Source organism: Lacerta agilis, chromosome 1 (assembly GCF_009819535.1).
Source record: "Lacerta agilis isolate rLacAgi1 chromosome 1, rLacAgi1.pri, whole genome shotgun sequence".
NCBI classification, from domain to species: domain Eukaryota; kingdom Metazoa; phylum Chordata; class Lepidosauria; order Squamata; family Lacertidae; genus Lacerta; species Lacerta agilis.
Window position 1 is genome coordinate 131966152 of NC_046312.1, and position 25312 is coordinate 131991463.

At 43.4% G+C, this 25312-nt stretch overlaps 1 protein-coding gene across 1 annotated transcript in view; it reads left to right on the top strand.

Annotated features, from left to right (window-relative positions):
- Window positions 1-4405: 4405 nt before the first annotated feature.
- The window catches only part of MCM3AP (minichromosome maintenance complex component 3 associated protein), a 48716-nt gene continuing 27809 nt past the window's right edge, over window positions 4406-25312 (top strand). The window contains exons 1-14 of the mRNA XM_033171943.1: window positions 4406-4676; window positions 6142-7406; window positions 7860-8083; window positions 9782-9860; window positions 11779-11926; window positions 12983-13179; window positions 14592-14731; window positions 15257-15454; window positions 17227-17495; window positions 19039-19201; window positions 20560-20720; window positions 21645-21886; window positions 22345-22529; window positions 23610-23710. Of these exons, the coding sequence (XP_033027834.1) occupies window positions 6224-7406; window positions 7860-8083; window positions 9782-9860; window positions 11779-11926; window positions 12983-13179; window positions 14592-14731; window positions 15257-15454; window positions 17227-17495; window positions 19039-19201; window positions 20560-20720; window positions 21645-21886; window positions 22345-22529; window positions 23610-23710 (3290 nt within the window). The 5' untranslated portion in view covers window positions 4406-4676; window positions 6142-6223. The remainder of the gene's footprint in view (window positions 4677-6141; window positions 7407-7859; window positions 8084-9781; window positions 9861-11778; window positions 11927-12982; window positions 13180-14591; window positions 14732-15256; window positions 15455-17226; window positions 17496-19038; window positions 19202-20559; window positions 20721-21644; window positions 21887-22344; window positions 22530-23609; window positions 23711-25312) is intronic.

Below are 25312 nucleotides of genomic sequence, written 5' to 3' on the forward strand. Positions count from 1 at the left end.
GGTCTTCAGCACGGGCCCAAAGGACACAGCAAAGGGGCTGCCAGCCAGGCAGGGCCATCTCTTAAGCATATCCGGTGCTGTGGTGCAAAGATCCCTCCGGCACCGCTGGCGCCCCTGTTTCCCAGAGTTGTCAACCTTTTCCCAAGCCTCTGCGGGGATTGCTCTCCTCCCGCGGAGGCTTGGGAAGGAAGCTGCACACCCACCAGCCATATGGTTGATAGGGCACAGCTGGCGGGTGTGCAGGGAAAGGGGAGGCTGCCGGCAAAGCCGCACAGCTCCCCCACTCGCTGGAGCACCCCCAAAGAAGAAAAAGAATTTGGATTTGATATCCCGCTCTATCACTACCCTAAGGAGTCTCAAAGTGGCTAACATTCTCCTTTCCCTTCCTCCCCCACACTTCAAAGAAGTGTGACTAGCCCAAGGTCACCCAGCAGCTGCAGGTGGAGGAATGGAGACGCGAACCCGGTTCCCCAGATTACGAGACTACCGCTCTTAACCACTACACCACACTGGCTCTCAGAGGTGTAGGACGGTCAGGTTGTACCCAGTGCATAATTTTTTTCACCCCCCACTGATATATTTTTAACAGAGGGTACCCCAAAGTTGTTGAGCTTTTATTAGGGAAGGTTGCAGAGTTTTTGAGCTTTTGGGGAGGCAGGGGACACCATAGTTGATCGGCTTTTTTGCCAATCTGCACACCAGGGGTGCTAGCACTGATTTCTCTGGCCTGTTTAATGCAATTAAGCCCTGAAACAATGCTAGCCATGCACCCTTGCTTGCTTGCAGATGCTTTGCAAGAAGGGGAGAGCCTAGCTTGTTCAAACACCCATGTCTACAGAGCAGTCTGTGCAATATTAATGTTGAAACACAAACTGCACAGCCGCCACCACTGGAGTAAACTAAGGGTTCTAAAATTAAGGGGGGAAATGCATTCTAATATTTGGAAGTGAGGGAATATTCCCCACTCCCACCCCCCACCCCCCCAAAAATTGACAAAAGGCTCAAGAAAGTGGAGTCTATGCTTAGGCTGAGTGCACACACTACATTTAAAGCACCTAGAAAAAGCAGCACCAAGGAAGCTGTAGTTTGTTAAGGGTGCTGGGAGTTATAGCTCTTTTGGGGTAAGCTACAGCTCCCAGAAGAATGCTCCAACTACCACGCTCATTTCACATTCTAGCAAGGTTATGCTTAAAATTCTGCAAGGTAGGTTTAAGCAGTATGTGGACCGAGAACTCCCCGAAGTGCAAGCTGGATTTTGAAGGGGCAGAGGAACCAGAGACCAAACTGCAAACATGCGCTGGAATATGGAGAAAGCTAGAGAGTTCCAGAAAAACATCTACTTCTGCTTCGTTGACTACGCAAAAGCATTTACTGTGTCGACCACAGCAAACTATGGCAAGTTCTTAAAGAACTGGGAGTGCCTGATCACTTCATCTGCCTCCTGAGAAATCTGTATGTGGGATCCATGATCACTGCAGATGGTGACAGCAGTCACAAAATTAAAAGACGCCTGCTTCTTGGGAGAAAAGCAATGACAAACCTAGACAGCATATTAAAAAGCAGAGACATCACCTTGTTGACAAAGGTCCATATAGTTAAAGCTATGGTTTTCCCAGTAGTGATGTATGGAAGCGAGAGCTGGACCATAAAGAAGGCTGATCGCCAAAGAATTTATGCTTTTGAATTGTGGTGCTGGAGGAGACTCTTGAGAGTCCCATGGATTGTAAGAAGATCAAACCTATCAATTTTGAAGGAAATCAGGCCTGAGTGCTCACTGGAAGGACAGATCCTGAAGCCGAGGCTCCAATACTTTGGCCACCTCATAAGAAGGGAAGACTCCCTGGAAAAGACCCTGATGTTGGGAAAGATGGAGGGCACAAGGAGAAGGGGACGACAGAGGACGAGATGGTTGGACAGTGTTCTCGAAGCTACTAACATGAGTTTGGCCAAACTGTGGGAGGCAGTGGAAGACAGGAGTGCCTGGCGTGCTCTGGTCCATGGGGTCACGAAGAGTCGGACACGACTGAACGACTGAACAACAACAAAGCCGTGTTGGTCTGCCATAGTAAAAAAAAAAAAAAATCCTTCCAGTAGCACTTTAGAGACCAAGTAAGTTTGTTCTTGGTATGAGTGGTATGAGCTGTCGTGTGCATGCACACTTCTCCAGATACCAATACTGTACAAGTTGGCTCTGGCTCCACTACCTCCAGACACAAAGCCTTTTTAAAAAACATAAAGAGATTGGATTCACAGAAAATAAATCTAAATTGCAAGAACTTTTAGTGGAGAATTCAATTAAACCATTAGCAAAAATATATAAATACCTATTAGTGTGGGAATTAAAAGATGAAGAGGTTGAAAGTGTGGTAGACCGATTTATAGAGCACAATGGGATAAGTTATGGATGGTCAATATGAGGTTTACAGCATGTACAGGAATTAAGGAAAATATGATGAAATTAGTGTGTAGATGGCATCTGACGCCAGAGAAATGGGCTAGAATTTATAAAAATAATAAATAAATGTTGGAAATGCCATGATAGAATAGGCAGCTATTTTCATTGCTGGTGGAAATGTGTAAAAATTTATGGATTTTGGAATGAAATACGTGAAAAATTGGAAAAGATGCTGAGAATTACGTTTGAAAAGAAACCCAAAGCCTTTCTATTAAGTATGATTCCTGAAAATATACCTGAAGATAGGAGAAATGTTTTTTTTTTATATGCATGTGCAGCAGCCAGACTACTTATAGCCCAAAATTGGAGAGGGGAAAATATACCAATAATTCATGATTGGCAGATTAAATTAGTGGAGTTTATGAATCTAGCTAGGATGACAGCGGTCATTAGAAATATCCCCAAACTAAAATGCGAAGTTGAGTGGAAATATGTTGAAGATTATTTGAATAAAGAAGGTATAAAAAACAGATTTGGTGATTTGCTTAGACTGAGATACATACAGGGACAATTATAAGGTATTAGAGAATTAGTTATCTATTTAATTTAAATTTTGTATCAGATATAGCGGATTAAGAGCTATTATTAAGGGAAGCGATATACAAACAATTGGAAGTCAATTTTAAACTGTTATTTCTATTCTTTTTTCCCTTTCCATTCTTTGTAATTATTATTTTTCTGTTTTATTTGGACTATATTTGCAATGTGTGTTTAATTTTTTGTATGTCAAAGAAATCTAAATAAAGCTTATTTTAAAATAAATAAATAAATGAAATGAAATGTCAGGCCGGGTTGGAGGAGAGCAGGCGGCTCAGGCGAACGGAAGGGCCCATTAACTCGGGGGAGCCCGGGCGGCCCCCTCAAATATTTTACGCGGCACCGAAGGGACCTCTGCCCGGAGGAGATGCTCCCACGCCGGAGTTGCAGCGTGTCTCGCAGGACACTGGTTCCCAGTCCCAGGGCTCCTTCAGGGGCCTTCGAGCGAGGGCGGCGGCCGCACCCTCCCCGCGCCCCGTCGGAGGTGGAGAGGGGCATCGCGGGCGCTGTGGAACTCCCTGCCTGGGGAGATGACCCGCCCGCAGGCGCCTTCGCTTTGCTCTTTTCGACAAACTCTGAATCCAGGGGAATGTCACCCAGTTTCACTATTGTAACCTTGGTATATTCCAAAAGGAGGGTCGTGATTCTTTTCGTCGACGTTGCTGTTTTCTCTTTTTGTAAACCGCCCCGGCGCCTCATTTGTTACGAAATAAACAGGCAAGCAAATAATATGCTCGGCCTGCAAAACCCCAAATAATATGCTCGGCCTTCCACGGCCCCTCAGACACTGCAGAGGTATTGCGCCTTTTATTTTACTTTATGAAATTCGTACACCGCTAAATTGTATCAATGATGATAATAATAACACCGCCTCAAAAGCGCTCCCTACTGCGCATGCGCTTCGGGCGGGGGGCGGGGCCGGCCTCAGCTTTGCGAGCCCGTCCAAACGACGAGGCGGGGCCCGGTTGCCGGGAGCGAAACGTCACTTCCGTCTCCTGCCCGGAAGAGGCGGAAGCTGCTGCTGGAGGGGGCTCGTAGTTCTGGGAGCGTCGCCGAAGCCTCTCTCGTGACAGACTACGCTCGTGGATGTCGGGGGGGGGGGGCGGCAGAGGCGCTTCCGGGGCCCCGAGGCGGCTCTACGCAGCAGCGGCGGGTGAGGAGAAGTCGCTCTGCCCCCGGCGCCCTTCCTGCCCGCTTCCCGCGACATTTCAAGGCCGGGGCGGGGCGGGGGCTGTTATGGCGGGCGGCCTAATTGGGATGTGCTCGTTTGCAGCCCGCCTTTTCCCTTGACAGGGACCCAAGGCGGCTTACGGATGAGAATAAGGGCAGCTAAAAACATGGTGGTGGTGGTGGGGGAACAAAAACAACACGATCATTTGGGGGGGGGGGGAGATAGAGTTGGAACTTCATAAAAAACATGCCCATAAGTTCCTAAGTGCATTGTACAGGCCAAAGGCCATGACAGACCTGTAGCAATAGCATTCATAAGATAAAGCAGAGGATATGAGCCAGCATCCATGATGAAAGAGAAGGAAGATAACAGACACAAACAAGATTAAATCTAGCTTGATTTCAGATTAAACCCCCAAATCACCAAAATAATGTACAAGCTATTTTACCTAATGCCTTTTTCCTGATTCGTTTTGCAGCCAATGCATTGAGGACTGCTGTCTGTGTTACAAAGGTATTTACTGTCACATATGCAAATAAAGGGTCACAAAGCAATTTCTTTCATCTCTCTGTAAGGGGTAGGCTAACCGATAAGGAGTGATTCCTGAGGTTGACAACAAATGCAAAGTCTACCTGCCTCCTGGACCTTTTTGTAGCAGTCATCCAAGACTGCAGTGGGCTAAAAACATGGATAATTACAACAAAAACAGCATGGTATCAGCCCTTCCATTGAGAAATATTTGACTCAATATTTCTATTCTGCTTTTCCAGCAACAACTGGAGGCCAAAGCAGCTCACAGTAATCACAATATTATTGGAGGTGTTGGGAGAAACCATTGTAAACACTATTAATATAAAACACAGCAATGTGCAAATAAAGCAAATAACAAGTTTCCTGGTGTGCACTGTAATCCAAAATGTTTGGAGGGCACCAGATTGGGGAAGGCTGGCTTGTACCCTTGTCGCTTCAGACAGCAGTGCCGCATATGACTAAATGCTTCCCCTGTGCATAGAAAACTATGTCAAGAGAGAAAAAGTCCATTGTAGCTGTCTCTTAATCACGTTTGCTTTCTGTGTGCATGAAGTGTGTGGACAACCATTCAGTCACTTGAACTTCCACTTGTGATCCAAAATGATCATAGCCCAGACACACATTTACCACCTCGGTTAAAGTAGACCTTGAAAAGAAAGAATAGAAGCCTAACCTGTCTTTTTCCCTGTCAATGACTTGTGTTGTCCTTGTATCTCATTTTTCATGCTACATAATGTCAAAGGGGACAAAAAGAAAGATGGGAAGATTAAACCTTAGTAAAAGTCACCATACTTTTGTACGGTAATGCATTTTGTTGTAATTTACTTAATTATTGGTAAGGATTCTCCATTCTTTTTGCTTTCCCTGTTAGTAATAAAACAGGACCTTCAGTAAACGCCCTCCCATCACAGGTCAAGGAGATAAACAACTACCTGACATTCAGAAAAAACCTGAAGGCAGCCCTTTTCAGGGAAATTTTTAATGTGTGATATTTTTGTATCTGATTTTTGTTGGAAGCCGCCCAGAGTGGCTGGGGAAATCCAGCCAGATGGGCGGGGTACAAATAATAAATATTATTATTATTATTATTAAATCTACATATTATTTAGGCTATGGTGTTTAAATATATGTAATTTGTTATTTATATTTGATGTCATGCTCAAACTGGTCTTGATGAGAGAACTGGTACTGACATTTTCAATGGGATCTCTTGATCAAGAGCTTATGAAGAAAAGCTGTTTTAATGAAAAGGCTTTTAATAGAACAGGTTCTCATATTGTGATATTGTGATTAAATGTATTTATGATAGGTCCTTAATAATATGATTCAGCACTAGATGTAGCTAATGTACAGTATTACTAGTGCATATATGAAATTCCAGAAACAATTTCTTAATTAAAAGAATTGTACTGATATTACAATATGTCCTACTTACTTTGTTTTGCAGATTATGAGACCAATGCGTTAGGAGTTGAAAGCTACCAGATTCTAGGTGGGAGAATCTATTGCATTGATGGCTGGTTGTGAAGATGAATCCCAATACACCATTTAGTGGACAACCACCCAGAGTTTTCCAGACTCCACCTGGCACTTCAGCAGGAATATTTCCAGTTCAGCCACCATTCCAGTTCAGTCAGCTTTCTGTCTTTGGGCAGAACAGTGGTGGACTGTTAAAGAATCCAGGGTTTGCACCCCACTCTGACTTCACCGTAACTTCAGGACTGCAACCTTCAGGGCAAGGTTTAGGATTTGGGCAACCCCCAGGATCTACCCAGCCTTTTCCCCTTGGACAAACTACTTCCTTTGTGACTTCTGTGCCAACTAGCTCTTCCATTGCTGGCAAGCAAGGATTCAATTTTAAACCACCTACGAATCTTGGGGGTTCTCAGAATACTTCTAGCTTTGGAGCTACATCTGGAGAAACTTCTGGCAGTAGTTTTGGGAGGCCAGATAGCTTCAAAACCCCAGAGAATGCTTTGTTTCAGCCTATCTTTGGCACTGGTTCAGAACAAGAGAAACTGCCAAATCAGGTAACGGCAGGTCCATTCACATTTTCCTTTCCTGGTGGTAGTGGATCTGGAAGAGTAGCCCCCTTTGGTATTTCTCAAGAGAGCAGCAATTCAAGTGTAAATACAAGCTTCAGCTTTTCAAAACCAGCAAGCAGTAATACTTTAGTGCCTTCATTCAGTAGTGCTTTACCAAGCAAGATCACAGAGGATGATAAAAAAAGGCCAGTAAGTCTCTTTGGAAACCCTGGTAGTTTTACCTCTTTTTCTAACTCATCTGTTGGGTCTTTGGGAGATACTTTTCAAATTAATAAAATAAGCAAACCAGAACATGAAGAATTGCTACCTTCAGGTGAGTCACTTCCTATCCTTGGGAAGGGAAAAAAGAGGAAAGAAGAGCAGGAGCATTCTCCAAGAAGACGTGATTATGATGCTGTGGATGAGCCAGAGCTGCTGGCAAGGAGTGAACATTCTTCCGTTAAGCGGGCAGTCAGGCTGAATCGGCCCCGTGTAGGTGGCCTCTTTAACAGAACATTGCAAGATATGCTGAAAAGCAATAAGAATGAGTCCAAAATCGAAAGAGTTTCTCTAGAATCTGGAGAAATTGAGCAGACCAGTATGGCAGGGGGAACTCCGTCTGGTTTTGCAATGGTTAGGTCATCAGCAACAATGAAAAAGGAAGAAAATAAGGCCGCACTGAAGGAAGGTAAGCGTCAACCCCACCCCCAGCAAGAATTAGTATAATGAGAACATGGCAGTCACTTATGACTGAACATGGCAGTCACTTTGGTATATTTAGATGTTGCATTTTACATCCAAAATACGTGCCGCATGCTTTTGCCCTGCTGGGATGTGTCTTCGGACTATGTTGATGCCTCTTGCTTCCCCCCATGGAAGACAGAGAGACCGTGTGCATACATATGTGCTCCCTCCCTTTCACATGGTTGGACAGTAGCCTGGTTTACAATGATCTGTCTTTTTCTCTTCCTCTGGCTCTGCTCATCACTGGCAAGTGGGCAGTCCCTGGAAGGTTGCCCATTTTTCTCTGTTTTGTTTGTTGTTTTACATTCATTATTCTGTGGTGTCTACTTAATAATAAATGCTTTTTAAAAATCTACATTAATGTTTGATATAATGAAAGGCTGTTTCTCCCCTTAAGAGTCTACCATCTCCAGCCCTTTGCGTCGAAATCGGAACAGTGGGAGCACAGAGAGCCTTGGAGGCTTGTCATCAAGTGACCTTACAGCCATCCAGTACAAAAATATTCCAGACCATCTAAATAAAAGAAATGTTCTTGAGAATCACTTAAAGAAATATATTCAATTCCAACGGATCCGTACCAATGTAAACAAGAAGCTGGCTATTGTACACTGTTTTGATCATGTAAGTTCTTAAATATTAACAGAAAATTGGAAGTGTAAGCTTTTGCATGCATTGTCTTTGTACAGATATGTGCTAGTGTGGTAACAAATATAATAAATAATAATAATTTAGAATTATTCCCACTACAGCCTCTCGTTCTGGAAATTCCTGGGTTGACAAATAGACCTTTATAAGAAAGTCCTGGGGAGCAGTAACAGTACTTTTCAACAAATTAAGGCAGAAAAGCCTTGACAATACTAGTATTTCAGAATGAATTTAGTTATTTCTGCAGACACAGCACCTTAGAGACAAGAAATTGCACACCTTGCATAGAAAGCAGAGGGTTTATATTGGCTGCGTTCCTGAGTTTTGGCACTTGACTATCCATCTGTTAAGGGTAGCAAGTAGGTTCACAATGGGACACTGGTTTCAGGGATGCGTTGGGATCACTTATCAGATGCAGTGGGAACTGGTTCAAAAAGGTAACACTGCACACCTAATGAGGGGAAGCATGCTTTCCTAATGCCTTCCTAAATAATATTTGGTAAAGTGGCAATGTGAACCTTGGTTTATACAAGGTGGACACATTTTGTGTCATTGATGTGGCATTTGGACAGATGGATCTTATAGAATTGTCGAGTTGGAATAGCCCGGACACATAATATTGTTCTAAAAGGCCCATTGCAATGCACAGCTTTTTAGCATCCTTCTTCAAAATGTTCTCCTCTGAAGGTTCCTGTTGTGAATGTTCCTCCTGTTCATTGTGAGGACATCTGTTCCACATAGTTGTGGTTGGGTTTATTGCTTCCAACAGGAGGTGGTTTCTTGCATATTTGGAGTTCACCTTTACAGATTTTTGGCTATGTTTTATTCCTTGTGCACTATTCTAATAGCTTTTCTGCTTAATTCGCCCCTCCACTGGGTGCAGTGCTTTCTCTTAAGTGGGCATGTCAGCTATAGTTTATCTCACACTGAGAGTGGGTCCTACCAGAGAAGAAGGTGGGAAGCTCTGTATAAGCCCTGCCTCCAAAGCCTATATGGAGGAATGGTCTTCATAAAGTTGTTTTCCTGTTTCCAAAGAGAAGGGACACTCCCGGTACGTGCAGTGTTTTGTTGATGAAGTTATCAGGTATTTATCTGTGGTAACATGCTGTATAACATATGATTGATGTGTTGATCCAATTCTACAGAGGTATCATTGAAACTGTTCTCTGTAATTCTATAACAGCTTGGTACGGTACAGCCTCCAAGAGAGACAAGAAAAGGCTCCAACGAGCTGTAAGAATTGCAGAAAGGGTAATTGGTGTTAGCTTGCCTTCAATAGAGACAATTTATGCTACCCGAGTTAGGAAGAGAGCAGAGAGAATTGTAGCAGATCCTTTACATCCCGGTCATCATCTGCTTGATTTACTTCCATCTGGACGTCGCTACAGGACTTCATATACAAAATCAGCCAGGCACAAGAATAGTTTTTTCCCTTGTGCCATTAAATTGTTAAATTCATAGTTGTATAGCTTAAGGGGAGGTAAAATATGGGTGGGGTTTCTTTGCTTCTTTGTATTGTGAGAGGAACAGTGTCTGTATGTTTACATTGCAATGTAGCCGAAACAAATTCCAAGTATGTTGGAAAATGTACTTGGCCAATAATAAATTATTCCTATTCCTATTCCTATACCATTCTAACCCCAACTGGCTCTTCTACTGAATACTGTTTTTTAGGCATCTGCAGTTTTGGCTAAGAAGAAAGCAAAGGAGTTACATAAAGAAATAGTGGCTTTTTGGCACAAGAAGAAAGCAAGTAAGTTACCTGATTGTATATTTGTAAAATGCCTGCTAGAGGGTTGGGTTTATGTTTCAGAGGAAGGGTCCTCTGCAATCGTGCATTGTACAGCTAGCTCTGAAGCGCAGCAGAAGCCCCCATGGAGAGGAGCTGCTCAGGGGTGGCACCCTCCATTTGGGCTGCTCTCTGCCTCTTGCTTTGAGGGCCTTTTTGTTTCCCCAGACTTCCTGCCCTTTTCACTTTGGCTGGTGGGTTTTGCTTGGATCCTGCTTTCTCATGGTTTTTTTCCTGAGCTTCAATGTATTAGACGAAAATCCAAGCCTTCCCTCTGGCCGCAGCAGTACTTCATGGAGCCACAGAGGAGCCAGGCCACATCCATGGCTAGGGTGCAGAGTGTGTCGTGGGGATGGGGGTGGCCACAGCAAGATCACTCCTGCAGCTTGGTTGAAATTAACTTTCCACTGATTTATTCCATGGAAACTCATTTTTAGAACTGTATAGTTTCATAAAATGGGACAAAGGGAGAATCCAGAAAAAAGTGAAAATTTGGTAGAAGCATGGTATAAAGAAGTGTCCCATATTTGGCTTAGATGTGACTGGGTAGATGCCAGTAAATTGATCAGTAAAATGCTTCAGAAGCAAGGTGATACAATGCACTTCAGTGCCATTAAAATCAATAGGGCTGTGTTAGCGGCTTTTGATACCATCGACCATAACACCCTTCTGGACCGTCTAGAGGAGTTGGGAACTGGGGGCATTGTTATACAGTGGTCTTGCTCCTTCCTCCTGGGCTGTGTCCAGATAGTGGTGTTGGGGATGAGTGTTCAGACCCCTGAGCTCTTGTGGGGTGCCTCAGGGTTCCGTCCTCTTCCCCATGCTTTTCAACATTTACATGAAGCTGCTGGGAGAGATCATCAGGGTGTCCATCAGTATGTGGATGATACTCAGCTCTACCTCTCTTTCAAATCAGAACCAGTGAAGGCAGAGGTGGTTGGAGGATGGATGGCGGCTAACAGATTGAGGTTGAATCCTGACAAGATGGAAGTACTGTTTTTGAGAGACAGTGGGCAGGCAGGTTTGGGGGACTCCCTGGTTCTGAATGGGGTAACTGTGCCCCTGAAGCCTGGGAGTCATTTTGGACTCACAGCTGTCCATGGAGGCTCAGGTTAATTCTGTGTCCAGGGTGGCTGTCTACCAGCTCCATCTGGTACGCAGGCTGAGACACTATCTGCCAGAGTGGTGCATGCTCTAGTTATCTCCCGCTTGGACTACTGCAGTGCGCTCTACGAGGGGCTACCTTTGAAGGTAATCCAGAAACTACAACTAAACCAGAATGCGGCAGCTAGATTGGTGACTGGGAGCAGCCACCGAGACCACATAACACCAATCTTGAAAGACCCACGTTGGCTCCCAGTACATTTCTGAGCACAATTCAAAGTGTTGATGCTGACCTTTAAAGCCCTAAACAGCCTCGGCCCATTATACCTGAAGGAGCTTCTCCACCCCCATCGTTCTGTCCGGACACTGAGGTCCAGCACCGAGCGCCTTCTGGCGCTTCCCTCACTGTGAGAAGCGAAGTTACAGAGAACCAGGCAGAGAGCCTTCTCGGTAGTGGCACCCGCCCTGTGGAATGCCTCCCACCAGATTTCAAAGGAAAAAACAACTACCAGACTTTTAGAAGAAATCTGAAGGCAGCCCTGTTTAGGGAAGCTTTTAATATCCGAAGGACTATTTTAATATTTTGTTGGAAGCTGCCCAGAGTGGCTGGGAAAACCCAGCCAAATGGGCGGGGTATAAATAATATACTACTACTACTACTACTACTACTACTACTATTTCTAGTAACAGTTGGTTCATTGGTTGCATACGAATAAAAGGTCCCATGTTTGATCATATGGTTTAATCTCTAGTCTTCTATGTCATTCAATTTGCAAAGGTCCTAATAAGAAAGACTATTCCTCTAAGGAGCAGAAGGCAGACGAAAGTGAAGGGAGGCAAGCCAGTGAACAACTGAGTCATCAACATTCTCCACATAGCAAGTCCTTAATCCGTTCCACTGGTAGCGGAAACTTGTCAAACAAAAGGTATGTGTCCATCCGTAGAGTCTTGGTATAAAAATTAATGTACTGTAATGTATCTGTCATAAATGCTGTTATTGTTAGATCAGAAATAGGGAACCTGTGGCCCTTCAGAGGTTGTTGGACTACAACTCCCATCAGCCCCAGCCAAAATGACCAGTGTTCTGGGATGATGGGAGTTGGGAGTCCACCAGCATCAGCAGGGCCTCAGATTCTTCATATCTGATTTAGAGAGAGAGGCTTCAAACGGGACAATCTTGTTCTGTTATGTAGCAGGAGTTTGAATATAAGGGCAATTCATGTAGAGTAGATTTTAGAATAGCGTCATTGAAGTCATTGTACTTTATGTGGTCCACTGCAGGCAGAAGGATCAGCAAAGGACATAACGAAACAGAGGATGTAACAGTCAACATGGGTTCCAGGTTGACCCATGAGGCTGTTCCCCACAAACCACGTCCACCTGCCACACACCTGACCTGATATATGATGTCAGGTGTAGGGCAGGTACAGACCTGGTCACAAAGGAACAAGTGGGAACTGAAAGTGAACTTCCCGCTGTTCCTTTGCAAGTGGAGTCCCCTGTCAGCACTGAGCTTGCCTGTTCCATTTGGAAAAGGTTTGCATTCAAATCACCTCATTTTAGGAGTTGTTGGAAACAGAGCAAGCCTCTTGGAAGACATGGTCCAGGCACCAGTCAACTGACTGGTGCTGGGAGCACACCTTCAAAGGAGGTTGCTGTAACTGTTGCTTACAGCAAATCCCCTTTGAACTTCGGCAGCTGTCAAGTGCCTGGTGTCATCATAATGTCAAGTGACAGGTGGGTGGTGTTGCCCCCCCCCATCAAAGTTGGCCTTTGAAAGGATTAGGATCTGAAGATCTGGTCTGCCAGCCAGATCCAGTTCCCTGCCCCATACCCTTGTGTTCCGTGCAATTTACATGTTCAACATGTCAGGCTGTTATGGGGAACTGGAAAGTCCTGCGCATCCTGAGTCCTGCCTAGCTCCTTCCTTTCCACTCAGTTGAGGAATGTGAACTTGTTTTAAAATGTCCTCTTGGTTATAGTTCTCCAGCTAAGAAGCAAGGACTTAAAAAGTCTCTGCAGTTTGAAGCATATGCCTTTGACTCGGGGTCTGAAGGCCATGGTCCAGAGATTTTTGAAGCCTCAGCATCCTCTCTTAGCAGCCTTGTTGGTGTAGTGGCTGAGACCTCTGAGGACAAATATCGTGTTCTAGACCAGAGAGATAAAATCATGCGGCAAGGTAAGAGTATGAATTTGGATTGAAAAAATGTCTGGGATACATACTTGAGTGCCCAGGTGATTCACATCCACAATGTGAGTGGGTGTGAATGCATCACACAGCTGTGTAAATACCACCATGAAAGAGTGATGGGGGAGTACGGAAAAAACATTGAATTGATTCCCCCTGCACATAATCTAAATCTCCTGGGATCATATTTATGATTTAGTTGACAAATCAGTTAGTTGACTAATATAATTTAACTGACTAATTAGTTAACAAAACTAAAGAAGTACTCCATGTTAGTTTTACATGCTGTATAAATATCATCCCCCCCCCCCCAAAGACCGAAGGTATGGAACTGAAATATTTCCTTTGGGGTGGGGAGCAAAAAAATGAAGGCACTGAAAACTGTTAACAATCCTAACCATGCATACTCAGAAACATGCCCTATTGAATATAATGGGACTTACTCCCATGTAAATGGGGTTAGGATTGCAGCCTTAATTAATTAATTAATTAAGCCCAAAGATATTTAGCAATTTCCTATGAACCCTTTCCCCATGTTCTCTCCATACATTCCTTCAGCGTGTGGAAGGGGTGTGTGTGTCGCCTTTCCCATTCTCCGCATGTTCAACAAGGCGAGAAGGCTCTCTGTGCTTACAACTAAATGTTCATAAGGAGTTTATCCCAATCAGGGGAGTCGGCCTCCTTGGTCTGTTGGGTGACCAGGAAATCTTATGCCTGGAAGACATGCCTGGAACAGTTATGCTTGGCAGGTGGGGGTTTAGTCAATAGCCACAAATCTGCTCCACCTCAGGCGAATGGAATACTGGAAGAAGGCTACCGTCTCAGCTCAAGCATTCATGACAGATGACCATCTACCCTCTGCTTAAGAGCCTCCAAGGAAGGAGAGTCCACCACCTCCCGAGGGAGTCTGTTCCATGTTGAACAGCTCTTACTGTCAGAAAGTTTTTCCTGACGTTTAGTCTGACTCTCCTTTCTTGTAACTTGAAGCCGTTGGTTCGAGTCCTACCCACCAGAGCAGGAGAAAACAAGCTTGCTCCATACAGTGTTGAAGCTGTGCAGATTACCTGTATTCTGCCTAAGTATATTATTAATTCATTTGGTAAAAGAATGTGTTTTTTGAAATGGAAAATTTTTCCATGGGAAAACATTTGGTGGCAGAAAGGTTTCCATCCCGCAACACTATCATAGAGAAGGATCTCCCAGAGTGTCACTTGCACTTAAAAGAGGGAAACATAGCTAGACCCTGGTCACTGTAAACGCTGGTTCTTTCTTAGAAATTCTATGAAAAGGATTCCCCCCCCCCATTTAGATGATTATTTGTACCAAGTGAACATTTTTTCATGATAAATGCAGAAAATCCCCCCAGAGCAGACCATTGAAACTTTGATTTTTTCCTTTTTAAGCTCGAGTAAAACAAATAGATCTTGGCAAAGCTAAAACATTCGTTGGCACATGCCCAGACATGTGTCCAGAAAAAGAGCGTTACATGAGAGAGACGAGGAACCAGCTTAGTATCTTTGAAGTGCTCCCAGGAACTGACAAGGTAGTATTGAACTAACACTTTTTGTATTAAGGTACTGCTTCTAAGGCCCATACCAAGAACAACTTGGCCATTTATTTATTATAGTCCCATACTTAGGGAAACAAAACTTTGTAAATTACCCCCCCCCCCAATCAGCCTAACTTGGATTGAGGCCTAGAGGAGCATGGAAGCTAAGGACTGTTGGTTGGAGGTGAAAAATGAGGGAGGCGAAATTGGCCCGATCAGTCCCATAGCAGCTTGTATCCTGTGCTTTCTGCATGTATTCCCAGATGGATATAAGTAAAGTGGTGCAAACCAGCCATAGTTAAGTTTAACAAACCTTTGGTTTCATGTTATCTGAAAATATTGACAGAAGTCCTTTAACTTCCTTATTGAAGATTGAGAGTGGTTGGTTCAAAAGATTTAAACAATGGCAAAAATATTTTTCAGCTCTCATCTTGCCTGGTACATGGAACATGCGTGAAGAGGTGTTGCTGTTGTTGTTGTTGTCATCCTGAAGAATTTATTTTGTTTTCTCTCTCTGAGGTTGACCATGCAGCAGCAATAAAGGAGTACAGCAGGTCTTCAGCAGACCAGGAGGAACCTTTACCACATGAACTGAGGCCTTCAGAGGTGTTGAGTATGACCATGGACTACTTGGTGACTCAAATTATGGACAAAGGAGAAGGAAACTACCGGGAGTGGTACGATTTTGTATGGGATAGAACTCGTGGAATAAGGAAGGTAACCACCCTTAGATTTGGCAGGATGCAAGCTAGACTCATCCAAATTATTGATTGTACATCTGTGAATGAAAAAGGAATCCTGAAGATGCCAAGGGGGTGCTGTTTCATACAGTGGTGCCCCGCTAGACGAAAAACTCGCTAGACGAAAGCATTCGTCTAGTGGAAGGCTGCCCCGCTAGACGAAAAAGTCTATGGGGCTGCCTCGCAAGACGAAAAATTTTCGTCTTTTTTTTGTTTTGTTTTGCGGAGCACGGCTGTCATTGCCGCTCCGCAAGACGGAAAACCCGCTAGACGAAAATTTTCGCAGGACGAATTATTTTCGTCTAGCAGGGCACCACTGTATTTCACTTTGGGTGGAGGGTGAAAGACTTGGGTGGCTAGGAGGGTACAGGGTTTAAAGGGCTGCTCTTTCATGGAATTCAATTGCAGGCAGAGTATCTTCAGATCATTCATTGTGCTTCTTTTTTTTAATCTCATGACGGTAGCAGTGTGGTAAGGACATCCCAGGCAAGCAGCTTTGTTTATTTAAAGAATATATTTGTATCTTTGGCATGTTTCCAACAATTAGTTACTCAATTTGTAGCACTAGTAAGTTCATTGGAGATTTAGATGCTTCTGTGGCCATGTCACAAATGGTATGGTAAGGAATGAAATAAATATAACCAGCACAAACACCTGTAGGAGCAAAGTGAAGCCACCAAAGTATGTAAATTCTTAGAGGACTTCCAATACCAGCCTCTTGCATTTCTGCCATTTCCTTCTTGGACTTAGCGAGGCTGAAATACAAAGTCCCCTCCTGTCAATCTAGAGAAGCTTGTCTTGTGCCTCCGGTAATGACATTTCAGCACCAGGCCTCTTAACAACTCTATCCTTTAGCATTGTTGATGCATTTTTGCCTCTGCAAAATAATGGTAATTTGTCCCATTTTAGCCTGAATTTTCTTGGATTGTTGGGGTTTTGCTTTGAGCCTGTCTGTATTAGATTTTGTGGCTGAATTTTGTTGTGCTACTGGTGGATTGGGTTTATTGATTCAATAAAACTCAGTAAAATCATGTGCATTTTTATTTTGTCTTTGTGTTGCCTAGAGAGAATTCTTAGTAGGTGACTCATAAACTGAATACAAACAAATAAAAACCCCAAATATAGTATCTTTTATATGCTTAACTCCGCTATCTTCCTGCATGCTGTGTATTCCCATTATAGAGTTTCCCCTCCACCTTTCCAGCATACGTCTCCCAGTGGGACTCATTTTGCCTATCTTGCAGAGAATATTGAGGTCTCATTTTTTGTGTTTTATTCATTACATCATTTACCTTGTTGATCACATCCATGTTGCTTCCACTTGTTTACTTTATGCTTCTCTGCTTCCCCCCCCCCCCCGGTCAAGTATGACCTGACGCTTCTAAACTTCTGTCACCAGATTAAAATAAGATGAGCTCTCTAGGGCAGCCTTTCTCAACCTTGGGTCCCCAGATGTTCTTGAACCACAACTCCCACCTTCTCTGACCACAGGCCATGCTGGCTAGGAATGATGGAAGTTATAGTTTAATAGCTTCTAGGGACCCAAGGTTGAGAAAGGCTGCTCTAGGGTATGCCACCTAGCCTCATAAACACTGAAGAGTTTGGTCTAGGATCGTAGCAGTTGTGCCAGGATGTCTATTGACAAAGCATTGTCTTGGCTTTGAGACTTGTGCAGAAATCTTTAAAAGGTGCAATGTGAAGCATATAAGAATTGAACGTCTGAGTTCTTGTGCTCTTACATTTTGCCAGGATATAACCCAACAACATCTCTGCTGTCCTGTAACTGTTTCCTTGATGGAGAAATGTACCCGTTTTCATATCCACTGTTCCCACCATTTATGCGAAGAGCCGATGTCTTCTTTTGATGCCAAAATCAACAATGAGAACATGACTAAATGCCTCCAGAGCCTGAAGGAAATGTATCAGGACCTTGCAATCAAGGGTATTTACTGCAAGAGTGAAGCAGAATTCAGGGGATATAATGTCCTCCTGAATCTCAACAAGGGGGATATTCTCAGGTAAGTCTTAAAATAGTTAAAGGATTGATTTCACCTCTTCCCTTGCCATTATTTGTAGAATTGGTATATAAATGCAAAAGAACTTGAAGTACTCACTGTTAAGATGTAAGACTATCATTCTGTGATATTGCCGTAGAATTGAAGTTGGAAAATAGCTAAGCCCACCCAATCTAATATTTGTCCAGAGCCAACTATCCACCAGTTCTTTTACTTTTTGTCCTGTGCAAGCATATTGTTTCTAGTCAAGTGTTAACAATGAATTATGGTCTGCCTCTGACAGGAATGGGGAACTTTTTCCCTCTAAAGGGCCACTGACCAACAATAAAAACCAATCAGAGCAGAGCCAAGGGTGGATTGAGACACTACCTGTACTCTCTTTCTGTAACCTCTTTCCAAAGCAGCCACCTCCTGTTCCATCTCTTGATTGTCTAGCTGTGTGTGCTGCATGTGCCATTGAAGTTTTCAGGAGCTGGACATTTGCTTGCATATTTACAAGTGGCTCCAAAGCTTTTCATTTGCCATGTATCCTGAGGCACAGCCGCCTGGGGAACTGTGCCAGAGTGCCTCATGCCCTTGGGAGTGTGTCCCCCCCCCCCGGAAGAACCTTTGCCTAGGCAAACACCCCATCCCTGAAAGCTGCAGTGGAAGTAATACTGCAGCACATGGGGCAAAAAAGAAAGAGAGCTTTATAAGTGGTTAGGTTCATGATGCATTTGAAGAAAAATCTCTGTCAGCATTATTTCTTCCAGTGCTTAAAAAGACAAGGACAACCTTCCCCCCTCCAGCTCACCTGTTTTTGTGCTTAGCTTCCCCTCCCTAAATAGCTGCTCTTGATCCTCATACCTTGAGCCTCTTGTTCAGTGTGCTCTAAACACAGTGGCATTGATATTCTTCCTTCTTGGAACAATCAAGGATTTTGCTTTCAGTTCATTTGAATAAAGCAGATATAGAAGTAAAGTCAGATCCATATTCACAACCCTGCAGCTAGACTTTGGCAAGGATATGCTCTACAAAGACATGCAAAAAGCAGAATAAAACAATGTATTTTGACTCCTGAGCTTCCTTAAAGACTGACAGATGTATTAAAGTACCGGTATATGCCTTCATTAATTTTAGCCCACTTCCTTGGATAGATGTACAGTAGAATAAAAAGGGAATGTTAAACCATGTGACCAATCCCTCTTGGCCACGAGGTTAACAATTATTCTCTTGATTCCTATGTGTGCTTCTGTCCCCACCAAGGATAACACTTCATGCATCTGATTAAATGGACACTGCATTGGTTTGGCTACCACAAAAAATATTCCCTCTAGTATTAGTTAAAATTAATAATATAAGTAAGCAGTTTTATTCAGATACATAGATGTTGAAATAAATGTTTGAATACTTCATCTGCAGCGGGGGAGGGGGGGTCCTTCAATTTAAATGCATGATACTGTGCCTAAGGACCTGTGTGTGTGTTTTCTGCATTTTTGTCTCAACAGAGGTAGTTTCCATCATTAGCAGTGAAGTAAGAACATCTTGTCCCTTTTTGTCTCAACAGAGAAGTGCAACAGTTTCGTCCAGATGTCCGAAACTCCACTGAAGTTAGATTTGCAGTTCAAGCCTTTGCTGCATTGAACAGCAATAATTTTGTAAGGTTTTTCAAACTTGTGCAAACAGCTTCTTACCTGAATGCATGCTTGTTACACTGCTATTTCAACCAGGTAAGAAATGGCATTTAACTAAGAAAATACTGAGGAAGGGAAAACCCATATGTTTCATTTCTTATCATCCTAAAATATGTTGTCACTGGGTGTCTGGTGGTTTTTTGTTTTTGTTTTAACATTGCAAATACCTAATATAATACGGTGTTAGGCTGGTGAGTCACAGAATACTGTATATCACTTTGGGGTACAATTCCAAGACCCAGTCTTCCCAAGGTGTGTGAGGGGGCCACTTCCATGATTTTGAACACTTGAGGTCACCTTGGCTGCCCCTTTGCTGTAAAACTGACAATCTTGCATTGTTGAGGCCTTTGGCCAGAAGATTCTGCAATAGGTGATAACAGTGACTTTGTCCTCTTACCCTGCTGGCCAAGAATGGAAATTTGATTTACTGTGAGGGTTTTTTTTCTGCCAGACCAGCAGGCAAACCCTCTTTAGGCCTGTTTTCATGGTGGAGTGTATTCTCTGTGTTTCCACAGTAATTTGCTCTGGTGTTGATAGGGACTCCATTGAAATATTTCCTGTCCTATTTCCTCTTGCATTTTTCTTTAAATGTAGCTTATTCCCATTGGAATGGCTTATGTTTCCCTTCTACTAGAAGGTGAATCTACCTTTTTTTCTTTTGGCTTGACTGCTGACCAGAAATAAATTACATTGTAAGCCTAATTTTCCATTTACATTTACAGGTAGGTAGCTGTGTTGGTCTGCCGTAGTCGAAACAAAGTAAAAAAATATTTTAAAAATCCTTCCAGTAGCACCTTAGAGACCAACTAAGTTTGTTATTGGTATGAGCTTTCGTGTATCTGAAGAAGTATGCATGCACACGAAAGCTCATACCAATAACAAACTTAGTTGGTCTCTAAGGTGCTACTGGAAGGATTTTTTTTATTTTTTACTTTGTTTCCATTTACATTTGTTGAAGTACAGTATTTATATTTACAAACCATTGTGCAGGATTCAACTAGTGAGTCACATCTTGCGCAGTGGGGTTCCCCCCACCTCTGCCCCCCAAATTGGTTTGAGAGGTCAAGAGAACCCTCGGAACCATACCTGAAGACAGGGAGAGGGAGATTGTTCCTCTTGGGAAGCCAAAATGCTTTGGTGGAATGATGGCTTTAGTGCAATGCTGAATTCCTTCTATGGTATTCCAAGGTTTAGTACTCCTGTGGGTTCAAAACTTGTTGAAAGAATCGTCTGCAATTTGGGAAAAGTTGGTCTGTTGGAGCCTCAAACAAAATTGGTTAAGGAAAAGAAAAGCACCTATAAATGTAACCTTCTCTTCCTTGTCATTGAGAAACATTTTATGTATCTTAATTAACTTTTAAATTATTAATGGGAGCTTTTAACATATTTTTCAGATTCGTAGAGATGCATTAAGGTCTCTCAATATTGCTTATACTGTCAGCACTCAGAGGTCCACCATCTTTCCTCTTGATAACGTGGTCCGCATGTTGCTGTTCAAGGACTTTGAAGAGGCAACTGATTTTATAAGTTATTATGGCTTGAGTGTTTCTGATGGGTAAGTGTTAGATATAGTACAGGGAGCCTCAGTTTATCCTAGAGCTTTTATGAAGACTGTGGTGCAAAGGCTTAATAGGGAAAGAGGGATTTTAGTGACTGAAGTCAGCATCTCCTTCAGAAGGGTCAATTCCCTGCATTTACCGCCTGTGTCCCACACACATCACAAAGTGGAAAGAATAAAATCTTTACATTAAAAGTGTGGTCCTAACTTGACTTAGAGCTTCACCCTTTTCCATTTGTTAAACACCTCTCTAATAATCTATAAGAGTAACTGCATTTACGGGTTGTATTAGGGGGTTCTTGGGCCTTTGACTCTAATCTTGACTGAAGTTGAACCAGAAAACAGTGGTACGTAATGTCTGGAATCTGGGCGTGGGGGTGGGGAGCTTTGCAATGTACAGGATGGCTTGGGAATCCAGTGGAGCTTCACAAGAGGGGAAGCTCCTGGACCGTGGGAAGAATTCTGCACTTGCCCATGTTATTGCAGCCCCTGCTGCTAGGCTCAGCAACAGAAGAGAGCTTGGGTTTTACCATTCTTCTCTTGCTTACACTGGCAGCAGTGGCAGTAGTGGGAGGGGGCATGCTGGTAAAGAGAAGCTGTCCCCTCCTTGAGCAAGGGGCACTCCTACTGCCCATCCTGCACCGCATCAGCTGATGCACATTTGGGAGCAAGCCTTGTTCCAGCACAAAGGAGCAATCAAGCCCACTTTAAGCTCCCAGTTGTTCCTTTGAAGCCCTACCCTTATCTGCTGCACAGCTGATGTCATGTATTATGCCACGTAGCCTCCCAAAGTTTGTTCTGCAGGGCAGAGGTTCCCCACCCCTGATCTAGCTGTGCATGCCAGGATATATTTGCAAATCTCCACGTAAAAATCTGTGGCCTCGGGATCATTTGGCATGTGTTTTGTATTTTATTTTACAGTTTTGTGGAGTTGAATCGTTCTGTTTTTCTGGAACCAGAAAGCTTGCCCAAGCCAAAGAAATCCCTGTTTGTTGGGCAGAAGTTAACTGCTTCCGTTGGAGAAATTGTCAGCGGGGGAGTTTTGCCACCTGTGATTCACCACGTACCTTTGTGTAGCTTTAATGCACAGAACAAATACACAGGGGGGAATGCTGTAGCGGACTCGGCCAGCAGTAGTCAGAAAGCCAGTCTTGAGGCAACAGGTAAGCCAGAACTCACACACCCAGGATAGGGCGTGAAACTGTGGCCTTAAGTTGAAGGAGAATTTTGTCATGGAAAAAAAGCATATATGCGTTTTTTAAATTTGGTTTATTTTTCAACTTTTCAACTTTTGCATTTGGCAGAACAGTTTAAAGTAGTATTGAGTGATTAATAATAGAATTTGAAAATAGGACCTGAGCGTTGAAATAGTTTATTTGTATCCCTGACTTCATTTGTTAAGTATTTCATGTCTGTAAAAATTCTATAGACACCAGAGCTTGAACACGAAGGTTTCTGCATGCAGAGCATGTCCCCATTGCGTTCTGGGTCCTTTCATTCAGAATTGGCCCTGTTTTCAAGAAAAAAGTGGTTATCAGTGTAATTAAGAATGCGGCCTGCCTTTCTAAGCAGCTTTTTCCTTTTAGCAGCTGGATATTTTAACTCTTGGTTTCACCTGCAGAAACAAGAGCAGAAGACAGGAGTGTAGACCTGGAAGTCCTTCCAGCTCAGCCTCCCTTGTTGCTTTTACCACCCCTACCAGCACCTTTGCCTTCTGCTGCAGGGTCCACGTTTCGGCCAATTTCACAGACTTCTCCTCCTCCTCCTCTTCCTCCTCCCAAGCTTCAGCCTGTTTACAGCGATATGGTGAGGAGCTTCAGAAAATACATTCTACTTCCGTTTTGCTGTCACACAATTATTAAAAATGAGAAACGATACTTTATATAGTATTCTGTTTTAATGTAAGTGTTTGTGGTGTAATTTCTAAAAGAGAAATGTGATGCAGGTACCACATAGGATGCTATAATTAACAATTTGATGTTTGGTATAACGGGATTACGACAAAGGGTTGTGCTGACCAACAATGAAATCTGTGGGAAGATCATCAAGGATAATTTATAGAAATTTAAAAGGATGATGTTCAGTAGTATAGAAGTGTGTATGGTCATTTGCATTGAGAGAACTTTTTTAAACTAGCAAGAAATAAATATGTATGGGGAAGGCCTTAAGGGGCTGACCCCCCTAGTATAATGCAGCTACAATAGAGGCAAATGCAATTCTCGAATGTCTTAGGCAAGACCTCTCCTGTCAGAATGGGGAATACTAATAAACTCACAATGCAGATTTGGAAATTTTGTGTGGGAAAAGTCATTCAGATCCAGCTGCAACAAATTTAAGCTTGAAGAAGCCTAGCTTGGATCATTGCAGGGATTAAGAACGTCCTCTGTGGGTGGAGGTTGAAAGTGCAATTACCAGTTTGGGACTGAAGGCTGTGCAGCAGAATTTGGGGTAAATTACTTCATTAATGGACTTTGTCTAATAGACCCAACTGCTGTAATCTGAATGTACCATATTTTTCTGTCTATAAGATGCCCTCATGTATAAGACACCTCCTATTTTTGGGGACTCCAAATTAAGAAAATGGGGAGGGTGTACATAAAGAAATGCATAAGTAACAACTTTTTTTAAAAAAAGATTTTAGTTGCACAGAAGGTCAAATTTAAGGCAGTAATTGAACTAAGTGACTCTGACACTCCTAGTTCTGATCATGAGCCTAAAGTGTGATTAATATAACCTTTCCCTGTAGAGTGCATATTATCTGTTGTTCTGTTCACATTTCTGAATTTTAATAATGACCTATCATGCAGTAATACCATTTGGTTTTGCTTTTCAGAATGGAATGTTTTGAGTGTCGGATGCTAATTGCCAGTGCTTTCTTGTTCCCAGGACATTGCCGAAGTGGTTGAAGACCTTGTGCATGATGTGCTAGAAGGAGAATGCAGAGAAATTGGTTCCACAGGAGCAGCCTATGTACAGACAGCAATATGGTAAATGCACTAATGCTGCACTCAGTATTATCTCAAGCCATTCCAAGGAAGCCATTGCTATATCTAATCCATCTCAGCATACAATAACATAAGAAAGAGTCCTGCTAGATCAGTCCAGAGGCCCAACTAGTCCACTGGTCTTCAACTTGTGGGCTGCAGCCTGGTCCAGAGTTGGGCACAACAGGAGTGCAACCACCATGCAGATATATGGTAAAAGATTCATAAATGGGATCCCAAATGCATGTTTGGGTTAAAAGTGGGTCCTGGGTCTGAAAAGGTTGAAGAGACCTCTTTTGGTCCAACATCCTATTTTCACAGTGGCCAACAGCTTGCAGAAATAGTTTCGATACTGTTTAGTCAGTGAAAGCCAACTGTCAAACTGGGCAGCTTTATGCATTTCACAAAAACTGATGATTGACAGCGGTGGCGTGTTCTCCCCCCTCTCTCTCTTTTAAATGCTTACATTATTCGCCAAAGCAGGTGGGCATACTTGCTGTTGCAAACAACTGTGAACCTGGAGGTTGTCCAAAACCCAACTTGGAACACCCAGAAATATATGAACTGCCACGTGGGGGAAATCACCGGTAACCATATTGCATTAATCTCTACTTTCTTGGAAATGGGGCAGGAGAGCAGGCAGGGAAAGGTTCATCTATCCCTGACTCAGGGCAGAGCCTGTGAGTTTGATATACCACCTGAAAAGGAAGCTCCTCTCATATTAAGCACTTCAACCATATGAAGACACAACTCGTGGCATGCAACAGTAAACTTAATTCTGGAAGAGCACTAATGAACAAACCATCTAAATAGTGTGGGAGGGGTACGTCTTGGAGAAGGGCCCTAGAGCACCTGAACTGCATGCAGAAGGTCCTGTCTTCAGTGTCCAGCATCTGCAGGTGGTTCTGGGAACGTCCCCTGTCTGGAGCTCTGTCTGAAACTCTGTTGTTGAACAACTGTCAGCTTCAGCTCTCATGGCCAACAGCCAGGGGCTATGGGGGTTGTAGTTCATCAACATCTGGAGGGCCAAAAGATGCCCATCTCTGGTTTAGACAATACTTGTCAGGATCTTCCCCAGTACTGCTCATGAGTAACAGCAGAACCTCTTTTGAAAACTGAAGCTATTTATTAAGCATTGCTATTTACAAGCGGAGCTAGTCAAAAACATGACTGTTCAATCACTATCAGAATCCGGAAGTACATTCATTCAGCTCCCCACCCAACACCAGATTTTCGGCACCTTGAAACGATGTCTCCTGGGTCCTCTAGCCCCCCTGCGCTGTGCTTGTGTCGGAAGCTGTGGGCTTCTGTCCGATCTTGTCTGGCTGGTGGTGCTGGGTCTTTCAGCAGGGTCACGGAGCCCTTGCTCCGCTCCCTCGCTTGGAGAGAATTCCTGTGATAAGCTGGATGAGGAGGAGGAGGAGTCCGTTTGCAAAAGGGGCTCGGGTTCCCTATAGCTTCGTGAGCTGTCTTCCCTTGAAGAGCAGCTCTCCCTGCCCTGCTCCTGAGCAGGGCTTCCTCTCTCCCTCTCCTCGTGAGTAGCTGGGCTACTCCTGACAATACTGATAAAGAAAGTTTCTGTGTTCCTACTTTCCACTTTGGGTT